General features: G+C 33.6%; 1 protein-coding gene across 9 annotated transcripts in view; it reads right to left on the bottom strand.

The window, feature by feature from the left end:
• Positions 1 to 11716, bottom strand: part of Evi5 (ecotropic viral integration site 5) — a 213307-nt gene that overhangs the window by 68404 nt on the left and 133187 nt on the right. For all 9 annotated transcript variants that reach the window (XM_013514419.1, XM_013514420.1, XM_013514422.1 and 6 more), the window contains 2 exons: positions 3596 to 3742; positions 1420 to 1515 (listed from right to left, as the gene is read on the bottom strand). In XM_013514419.1, coding sequence (XP_013369873.1) covers positions 1420 to 1515; positions 3596 to 3742 — 243 coding nt within the window. The remainder of the gene's footprint in view (positions 1 to 1419; positions 1516 to 3595; positions 3743 to 11716) is intronic.

Genomic DNA, 11716 nt, shown 5'->3' with positions numbered 1-11716 from the left:
ATCAACATTGCATGTCTCTATCTGTTTTCATGAGAAACCACTTTGAAGATATCAATATGTAATACAACAAGCATTGTTAATCTCCTACTACTTCGTTTGTAACTCTGTATTGTCTGTATTGTTCTTTTGCTATTTTGTAAAAGGTTGTCTGTCTGTTAATGTTTTCCTCCTTTTATTTTTAAAATTAAAAAGAAAGAAATTTCAGGTGGGAAAAAAATCTAAATGTTATAATAACTGTACTATGTGTGAGTAAAACCTTTCCAGCGGGGACGGGCAGGGGGATACTGTATTGTGGTTTGTTGTGAATAAAAAATATAATTAAAAACTTCTACAGAAACAACAATATATTTGTAAAACTTTTGCACTTCAACAAAATTTGAAACTTTTGTGCATCAAAGGACACTATCAAAAAATAACAAAGATAACCCACAGAATGGGAGAAAATATTCACAAACACTAGAGTAAAGGACCGATATCAAGAATACAGTAACAACAGAAAAACCCCTACAACTTACCACCAACCAAACATACTGACTCAAAAATAGGAAAAGAATGTAAGTCGACATTTTTCCAGAGAAGATACTGGAATGTCAAGTAAGTTAATTTAAAAATGTTCAATACTATTAATCATTAGAAAACGGCAAATAAAATCCACAATGAAATCCAATTCATATCCATTTAGAGAAAAGTTTCTTTTTAAAAAGCCCCAGAAAGTTAGCACACGTAGGTGAAAATGTGAACTTGAATGGAATTACCACATGATCTAAGTGTGACATATATCCTCAAAAGAAATGACTGCAGGTATTTGTACACTCATGTCCTTAGCAGCATCATTCACAATAGCCCGAAAGTGGAAGCAAAGAATGAAGATAATAAAAATGTAGTATACACAGTGGAATAATATTCAGGCCTAAAAAGAAAGCATGTTCAGCTATATGTTGTAACATGAATGAACCTGAAGGACATTATGCCTAAATGAAATAAGCCTGTCACAAAAGCACAAGTACTCTATGATTCTACTTCCACGAGGTACCTAGAGAATACTCAAATATAGACACAAAAAGTACAACGATTAGTGGCAGGGGCAGGAGGGGAGCCAGGTAGGCAGGAGGAGAGAATGAGAAATTAGCTTAATGGATACAGAGTTTCAGTCATGGAAGATGAAAGAGTTCTGGAGATGGATGGTAGTGACGTTTACACAACAGTGTAAATGTACTTAATGCCACGGAACTGTACACTTTAAAATAGTAAATTTTATGTTGTATATATTTTACCACAATAAAAAAAAAATGGACCTGGAAATAAAAACAGAACTATACCCATAAGGATGAAGATATAAGGAAGGCATTGTTCACAGGCACAGGGAAGGGAGAATTACTATATGGCATTTGGAGGTACTTTATTCTTTTCACTTAGTACCTGGATTTCAAGCTCAGCAATGTGTTGCTGTAGTTCAGCCACAGCAGCTATGCTATCTGCTTCTCGGAGTCTCACAGCCATTACTTCCTCCTTGTTCTAGGGTGACAAACAAAACAAAGTAATAAACCAGGTATGTTTCAAACTGAGAATTTTCCAGATTTTAGAAAAGTAAAAGAGTCCTAGCATTGGCAGCACATATACTAAAGTTGGAAAAGTAAGGTAAAATTATTAAGGTGTATTAACCACAAGTTAATCCAGTATCATCAAGTAAAATGATATAAAAATATCTGTATCAAGTGGTATAAAAACAAATTGTAGATGGCTACATTCAATTAAATCAGATTTTACCTCCAAATTAATTTGTGTAAAATTTATAGATGAACTTTTGGGTTTTAAAGTCTTTTGGATTTTGAAACGAGATCATAAACATACTATTTATCTTTAATTGAAAATATTTAAATTCATTTGTAGCAAGAAAATAAAGTTAACACTATAAACCATATCAGACATTGTGCATAAATGAAAAATAAAATGAGCTTTAATAATTACCAACAATTGTAAGCTACAATTATATAAAACTATATTAAAATAAATAAAATTTGTGTAATTCAAGGACTGGCTTCCTTTAAAAAGTTAGATTTGTTCCTATGTTCCAACATAACAAGGTAATATATACATATTTACTCAGAAAGTACAAGGTGCTAGGATTACAATACATGGTATTAATTAAAATCTGAAAAAAAATTATTAACACCTGCAATGGTACTACAAATAATAAAATAAATCAATATACAAATTAAACATGGAGAAATGAGATAGTCTCTGTACTTAATAGAGGTATTAATAGAGGTACTAATTCTATACTTCTTCTTGAAATTTTGTAATATTCTGAATCTGTACCCACTATTTGGACAAATTCAGAGGGAAAAATCTTTTTCATTTTCAAGTTCCACAAATATTTATTTCCCAAAACCTTTTATTTTGCTAATAGACCTTAAGATACTTAGCAGTGATATTAAATCCTAACATGTCATCAAGTGTTTAAAGAAAACACATCAATAATGATAAAAGATTAAATTTAGTTACCTATTAAAAGTCAGCATAAAAAAACAGTCAGCATAGACAATTTAGCATAATAAAAACTCAGTCAGGCAGCAGTATGCCAAATCAGATTAATACAACCTCCATTTCACATTTTATTTTTCAATTAGTCTAGTCAAAACCTTCAAATTGGACTATGCTTCTGTTAGTACAAATTTTAGTACTGCCTACAGATTTCTGTCAGCATAAATTGTAACAGCCATGCATATTTATTAGGATGTAATTTCATCTGTGGATTTTAGTGACACTGATAAACCACTCAAGCTTCACTCTTGGTTTTTAATGACATCAGAACAAGTTGATGGAATTACAGCATTATACGTGCCATTGAAAGTCTTTATTTCTCATAGAATAATATGGCTAGAATATGTAGTTAAAGGGCATCATTTCTACTATCTATGAGGTGGATTCCTACTTTATTTTAAAATCTTATAATTTGTGTTTATATTTTAAAACCTTATAACCCATTCTAATGCTCAGACTATACCCATCTCTTTAGTTATTACACACACACACAAATCCTCTCCTCCACTTTACCCTCAATTTCTCTCTCTGATCAATGCTAGATGATAAATGTCAAGAAAAAATGTCCTTGATCACAAACACTTTTGTCTTTTAATGCTTTCTGAATCAAATGCTTATACACACACACGCACGCGCACACACACACACATACACGCAAGCAGAAAATCTGATTAAAAGAATAGGGAAAGAAAAAAAAAAAGAGTAATGGGAAATACATTCATTTTTCCTGTCTTTTAGTTGTACCACTAAAAGCTTTGGTTTTTAAGTTGAAAGAAACATTGTACAAGGTCAGTAAAAAGAAAAGAACAGAACAGAAAAGAAAAGAAAAAAGAGAAGAAAATGCAGAAAATTAAGATAACTAAGGACATGTTTGAAAAGGAGGTTTATGATATCCATCTAACAAGACAAGATAAATTGGTCTGAAAGAAACTACCAAAACAAGTTTAAGAAATGTGGGAAGATTGTTTTATTTTGAAAGAAAATGAAGTAGACCTATAAAAGGCATTATTACATTGACAAAAAACATAAACCAGCTATTTGATATATTTACCTTGCATTCGATCTCTGCTTGTTTGCGCTTTGCTTCACTTAATTGGGTAAGCAGTCCTTTGTTCTGGGCAGAAAGGTAGTGCACCTTTTCCTGCAGATTGATCACCTCCTGTTCTGCTCTTCGAAGATGATTACTATTGATTTGGTTCTAATAATCAGAAATACAAATATGTACACTATATATTAAAAGACAAAGATTTCTACTGCAACATTATGAAAATGTTATTAGTATTGGTTGATCATATTCAACAACTAAACACTGAAAAAAATAAGATATAAAGCTGCTTTAATAATCTAATCCTCCAAAGGAATACACATGTTCAATATCAGAAACTCAGAAGCCAATGTATCATTTATACAAAAACATTTGTAAACAGTAAGGATGTTTACATACAACTTGGAGATAACCTTTTTTTTTTCTTGGAAGATAACCATTTCTGAAGAAGCTAAGTGAGTAGGGGAATGATGAATTAAATTCTTCTTTCCAGTTCTTAAAATAAAAAAAAATAATAAATTGAACAAAAGTTAGCACAACTACTAACTGGATTGTAAAGTCCTTTATGTTACAAAACACGTGTGTACTTTTACATTCCTCCAATATCATAGTCTTCTTTAATGAAACACAAACTGGTTCTGAATTTTGGCTTTGCTATTTAGTAATAAAGCTACTAGTTAATATCTCAGATCCTCTATTTCCTCATTTGACAAATGTCTACAGAGATACTTTCTATTTCTCATTTGGTTGTCTTCAAAACTAAATGAGATAATATATATAAGGAAGCCCAGTACATAGCAAGAGTTCAATAAATGCTAGGTGCTTACTGTAATATAATTATAGAGTAAGCTAAAAAATATTGATCCTACATTGAGTAACATGAGGTCGATTTCCCATTCAGGATTGACCCAGTTTGAATTCTCTCAATCCCAAATTATTCTACTGGTGGACTGATAGAACTAATAGGAACTTGTACAACTAAAAAAAGGTAATAAATTCTTCAATCTTGACCAAGTTACTTAATCCCAACAAATTTCAGTACACTAGAAAAGATACAGATCTTGTTACTTGCCTTCTCAAACTGTGTTGCAAAGATTATATGAGTAAAATATGTGACATGAGTCTTATAAATATCTGAAACTTTACAGATACTTAAATGGTTGGTTAAAAAATAATTTAAAAATTTAAAAAAGAAAAGAAATGGTTGGTTGTCACTAGTACTATTCTACCTACTTTGTCCTGCTTCAGTCTCCTGAGTAACTGTGACTACAAACACGTACCAGTGTGTCTGGCTCTTCATATTTTCCTGCCTCTCAGAAGAAATGTCTTTGTAAGCCCAACCTCTATGTCATGGTATCCTTTCTCACTTTTACTCAACAAATTCTGACTACAAAATTTCTTGTTTTTATGTCTTTTTTCTTGTTTTGAGACAGGGTCTTGCTATGCAGTTTAAACTGGCCTTGAATTCACTATGTAGCCAGGTTAACCTCGAACTTGCAGTGTCTGAGTACTAGAATTATAGGCATGTGCCAAGATGACTGGCTGCCTACAAAATTAGGTGAACTTCTTAGTACCTTACTTAAAATACCCTCAACTTTTTTTTTTTTTGACTTTTTTTTTTGAGATAGGTTTTCACTATGTAGTTCAGGCTGGCCTTGAACTCACTTTGTGGTCCAGGCTGGCCTCCCAGTGATCCTCTTGCCTCAGACTCCCAAGTGCTGGGATTATAGGCGTGCACCACCATGCCTGGCTCCACAACTTTTTAATTGTCTTACTTACCACAACTGAAATAACTACACTTCAGAAGGATACAACTTCAACATAGGAAAGTCCCTCCCAGACACAAGGCCACAATTCAAGATTACAAAACACACATAAAACCCAAGAAATGACCATAACTGAGAAACAGTAGACAAAAATGATACCAAGAATGTATTATTAAGAGCTCTAGATAATCATTATAAGGATTTTTTATAAAACAGCTCATGTTTAAAATTATTGAAGATATAACAGATGAAGCAAAAGCATAAAGCATAAATAAATATGAAACATTTCAGTCAAATTTTAAAAAGCCAAATAAAATTTCTGTAAAAATATAGCCACTGATATTTTAAAAATTAATTGAAAGGTTAAAGAGAGATTAAGGTACTTAAAGAAACAGTATCCCAAAAGAGATCATGACACATAAAAAAAAGAATAAGGTCCAAAATAACCTAATAAGGGATGCAGGATAAAAAAACTTTTTTAAAGTTATATGGTTTAAAAGATGATGTATTTGAGAATTTTTCACAAATATATTTAAAAATAAAAATAAAAAATATGAGTCCACAGGAAGCACTTGTCCAGGATAAACACAAAAGAATCCGTATTAAGATATATTATAACAAAAACAAATAAATAAAGCATAAAAAAGATATATTATAATGACAATGGAGTACTATTCAGCCATAAAGAAGGATAAACTAGAGGTTTTTATGGGTAAATGGATGCCAACTGAGACAATACTCATAAGTGAAATAAATCAGATTCATGTGTAAACATCATATTGCTTCCCTGGTGTGAGAAACTAAAAGTAAATAAAGTCTAAAATGTACAATAGATATTGTGAAATATAAAGAAATTGTTCAAAAGGAAAAGAAACTAGGATAGGTGAAAGGGGAAAGGACAGTAGGGAAAAGGGAAAAAATGCAAGTCAGTTACACTATTAGTGTCTCTTAGTTCATTAAAAAGGAAGGTTTGTGCTAATATTGATTGGAGAAATGTTTATGCCTGTATCTTGCACCTGGGGCAATTACTTTGAAGATAACAATATGTAATGTATTTTATTATTAATGTACTGTTATTCTATTATTTTGTAATGAAATCTTGTTTTACCTTTTCTCCATAAAATAAAAAAATAACACAACTTAGAATGCTAAAGAAAGGGAGAAAGTAAATTTATTTTAAGACAGTAAGATAAAGCTACATTTAGTGGTGTACACTTGTAATCTCAACCACTTCGGAGGCTAAAGTAGGAGGATTATGAGTTTGAGGCCAACCTGGGCAGCTTAGTGAGGCACTGTCTCAAGAAGAAAGTAAAAGAGTTTTCAAGTCAGGATTGAAATTAGCAAGAAACTGTCAAATGCAAGAATAGCAAAATACTGGCAAACAGACAAATCCAAAGAGTAGTGATTCTTAAAGCAACAATAATGTCTGGTAATTTGAAGGCACAAGATGTACAATAACAACTTTTTTAGAATGGAGATATGAACTTTAGGATTTTACATTTTTTTTTCAGGTAATAAACACTAATAGAAAATAAAAAGAATTATAAAAGTTAAACAGTACAGATAAGAGTGGGAAAAAGAAACTAACTTCAACAGAAACTAGGTAAGGGGGAAAAGAGTATCATAATCAGGACTTTTGATTTGACTGTGGATGCAAAGAAAAAGAATACTGCTCCCTAAAAAAGAATACTGAATAAATAAGAGAAAAAGAAAGGCAGCTGAACTTTAAGTCCAACACAGAAGCCCCCTGGATAGGACAGGACTTCACACTTCCCCCTCTTGCAGTATGAAGCCTGAGCCCTGGGTCTTTGCACTGAGTCACAACCCCAACCCTTTTATTTTTAATTTTGAAACAGAATCTCACTCAATTGTGCAGGCTGGGCTTGAACTTGCAATCCTCCTTCATCAGTGTTATGGTCTATGTCTTGATGCCTCCCCTGAAAGCCTCATATGGTCATATGTGGGGCTTTTCCAGAGGTGGCTGGATCTAGAGTGTGTGACACTGGAATTGATTCATAGTGCAATGCTAGGATCGAGGCACTAGAATTAAGGGTGTGAGTGCTACTCACCCTATGTATCCTAGCATTTTTTTTTTGTTTTTTGTTTTTTGTTTTTTTGTCTGGTACCAGGAATCAAACTCAGGATCTTGTGCTTGCCAGGCAGGCACTTATGCCACTGAGCTATATCCCCAGTCCCCTCACCCTACGTATCCTGGGTAAAATAAAAGTGATAGAAAGAGCTGTGATTGTCCCTTCCTTGCTTCTCTTTTAACTGCAATGAACTGTTTCTCCTCTGTGATGCCCCTCTGCCATGCCACCCTGCCTTGGAGCCAGCTAACTATGGACTGAAACCTCTATTAACTGTGAGCTAAATAAACCTATCCTCCTTTGAGAAAAGTAACTAAGACACTCACCCTCCCAGAAAGGCAGGAACACACCACCATGAACAGCCTAAGCACTTTCTTAGTTAAGAAAATTCAGCTAAAATAAATAAAGAATTGGTGGAGGCCAAGTACTGGATGACTTAGAGGACATGGAGCCCTATAAGAAACAAATCTAAAAAAGTTCACAACTTTTATGTTTTTTTTCATCACATACCCCTATAGCTAAACACAAAAAGACTGGTGAGAGTCCTAAGAGACATATTCATGGGATAGACATCAGGGAGGGGCACTTCATCTTGCCTTTTTCCTCTAAGAAATGAGTGCTTTAATCTTTGTGGGGCAGGGATAATAAACACTGTTGTCCTTGAGACCCTGGTGAAAACCACTGCATCTGGGGGCAGCAGCAGGATTATATTGGGGCCTAAAACTATAGCTGGAGGTGGGCAGAAACATGAAAAGGCCAAATAACCCAGAGACAAAAACATAATGCAGCCCTAAGACTTAGGCTTCATTAAAACAATAAGTAACACCCTTGCTCCTTCAACTTTTCGCACAAGTAACAGGAATATTGACAGCAGCAGACCCACTTCACAAGGTGCTGTCCAGAGAAAAGACCTAAAGACTCACAGAAAAGCCCACTGGCAAACCAGCCCATACTCTAAACGTAATTATTGCCAAAGGAATTTATAGCTTACGGTGCATGGTAGATCACCACAGAAACAACAAACCTCAACTCAATCCACTTCAACTATATTAACTCAAATCTCATATATGAAAAGCCTGGCAAAAGGACAGGTATACCCATTTCTAGGCATAAAAACTATTAACCTTAGACTATTATCCTATACAAAATATCTAGCTTTCAACAAAAATTTACAAAGCAGAGGAGAACGCAAATAGAGAAGCAAATACCCCAAAACACTACCTAGAGCCTTACCAATCAACAGAACCAGCTTTGTACATGATCCAAATGTTGTTTTGTTTTGTTTTGTTTTGTTTTGTTTTGTTTTGTTCTGGTACTGGGAATCAAACTCAGGACCGTGCACTTGCCAGGCAGGCGCTTGTGCCACTGAGCTATATTCCCGGCCCCAGATGTTGAAATTATCTGACAGGGAATTTAAAATAAACATGATTAATATGTCAGAGACTCTATGGAAAGGTGAAAAATATCCAAGATCAGATAGGTAATATCAGCAGAAAAATGGGACCTGTGAGAATCAAACTGAAAAGCTGGAAATGAAAACCAGTGACAACTGTAAATGTCTTTCAATGACTTGTTGGATACTTCAACAAGGGAACAAAAGAATTCGTGGACTTACTAAGTCAAAAGTAATATTTCAATTAATAAAAGCTGGAAACACAGAAAAAATGAGAGTATGTACGAGGGAGGGAATACAGCATCCAAGATATGTAGACAACATGAATGAAGGCTGGAGGTATAGCTCAGTAGTGCATTTGAAACCCTGGGATCATACCCAAACAGAACAGAACAGGACTTGTTCGACAACATGAAATAACCCAACACATGGAATTCAGAAGAAGAGTGTATGCACAGAAGAAATGCTTGAAGACATAATGACCAGGAACTTGCCAAAATTCACAGTAGACATAAATCCACAGATCCAGGAAACTTACAGAAGAAAACAGCAAAAGACGCATCCAGGTATATCATATTCAAACTGCTAAAAATGAAGGACAGAAAATGTTAAAGCCAGCCAGAGAGGTGAATGTATTACATGTAGAGGAACAAAAAGTACAACAGAGTTTTGACTTGCATGGTTTCTGAACAAAGATAATGGATTTCCAGTGTCCAAGGAAAATAACTTGTCAATACAGATTTTAATACCCTAAAAATCTTTTTAAGAGAAATAAATATTTTCTCAAAGAAACAAATACTAAGAGAATCTACTGCCAGAAAATCAGTACTGTAAGAAACATTATCCAAAGTTCTTTAATCAGAAGGAAGAATACACCAGACAGAAACATGGATGTGCACAAAGTAATAAGGAGCGCTGAAACAGAATAACTGAAGGGAAAAGAAATTTCATGTAAAATGTTAATTTTTATGAAAAATACCAATTGAAAGAAAAATTGTTTGCATACAGTATAAAATGTATAAAAACAATAGTACATAGGAGGGGCAGAATTGAAAATATACTGTTGTACAGATTTTATATTACACGAGAAACCTAGAATTTATTAGTTATAATTAAAAATTTTTTATCTGAGGGGCTGGGGATTTAGCTCAGTGGCACAGCGCCTGCCTGGCAAGTGCAAGGTCGTGAGTTCAATTCCTGGTACAGGAAGAAAAACAAAAACAAAAACAAACAAACAAAAATTTATTATTTGAAAGAACTCACTGATTGAAGATATGTATTACAAAACCTACAGCAGTGAGACAAACCTTTTAGAGACAAGTGCCCAAACTGCGACCCAAAATTCACTTATTTATCACGAAGTGTGAACACTGCAATAAAATCCAAATACCAAGGTTTTAGTTTAGAAAAAACAACTCATGTATTAACATCTTTTATCGTAAAAGAAAAACAAGACACATGCATAGGTTTACCACCTCTGACCTAGGACAATCACTAAAATTTTTTTCAAAAGAATATAAAAACACAAAGTCAGCTGTGAAGATAAAATGAAACCATAATAAATGTCCAATAAACAGATAGCAAAGTGACAGAGATGAATCCAAACAGAATCACAAAGCATGGACTGAACTTGACAGCTAAAAGAAGATGTGAAATAGGACACTTTCAAGATGGAGCTTCACATATAAAATTCACTTCAAGTATGTGTATAGTTTGGCAGTTTTTAGTATGTTCAGAGTTGTAAATAATTTTGTTAGATCAAATTTTGAAAAGTATAAGAGTTGATCAAAAAATATGGTGTTTAAAAATTTAATGGAGGAATTAAGAGTTACATGTATAAAGGATAAATCTCAGTCTAGATGGTAGATACATAAGTACTTGATGTATTTTTTAGATGAATATATGCCACCACCATAACACCACTTTTTCTTTCTTATTTTTCAGTAAGAAAAACCATACCAGTCCAAGTGCTGGCATTTAGGAACCAGTGCCTTACACCACCCACCTATTAATGAACTCTATCCAAAACCACACTTTCTAGTCTGACATGGCTCAAAATACAAATTCTACAGAAAGTCTTTGCCCAAAAACCACCGAATTGGAATTCTTTTCCCTCCTTTTATTGATACCAACTTCTCTCTAACTTTCCATTTACCAGATTTCTGAATGATAAAAAACACTATCTCTGCCTGCCTGATTTCTGAAGTTCAAGTCTTTTAGTAACTTGGATAATGCTTTAGTGTTTCACATGTTTGTTCAATTTGATTTTTTCATGTCTACTTACTATGAGACAGAACCACAATAATGCCTTAAAAGTTATGATTATGTTTTTATTTTCTGTACTAAGATAAATCCTGATTGTAAAAATAAAATTTCTCGCCATAAAATCTAGAATTTTGAGTCTGCAAAGCTTACAGTTCCTCTTCAGGGTCATTTTTAATTACACAGAAAAATATAAGAAAATAACTTTGAACAATGTAAAACAAGATACTTTTTATTCTTAAGAAATATACTCATACTATCATGTTTGAGATGAGATGATTCCTTTGCATACAGTTCAGAATGAGACCCAAGTTAACTATGCCCCCTGCTGACTGATGAATATTTTGAAAATATTCAGAGTACAGGCAGCCTCTGTATCCAAGGGTTCCACTTCCATGGATTCAACCAGTAATCAGAAATACTTTTTAAGAATTACACCTATCCTGAACATTTGCATACCTTTTTCCTTGCCATTACTCCCTAAACAAGTATAACAGCAACTATTTACACAGCACTTGCATCATACTAGGTGGTATAAGTACTCCAGAGATTACTGGATATATGGGAGAATATACAAAGGTTAATACTAAGGGACTTAGGCATCTGTGGGGATTGTGCA

Source organism: Chinchilla lanigera, unplaced genomic scaffold (genome assembly GCF_000276665.1).
Source record: "Chinchilla lanigera isolate Chin_1 unplaced genomic scaffold, ChiLan1.0 scaffold00022, whole genome shotgun sequence".
Classification (NCBI taxonomy): Eukaryota; Metazoa; Chordata; class Mammalia; order Rodentia; family Chinchillidae; genus Chinchilla; species Chinchilla lanigera.
This window is presented reverse-complemented; position numbering and strand designations above follow the sequence as displayed.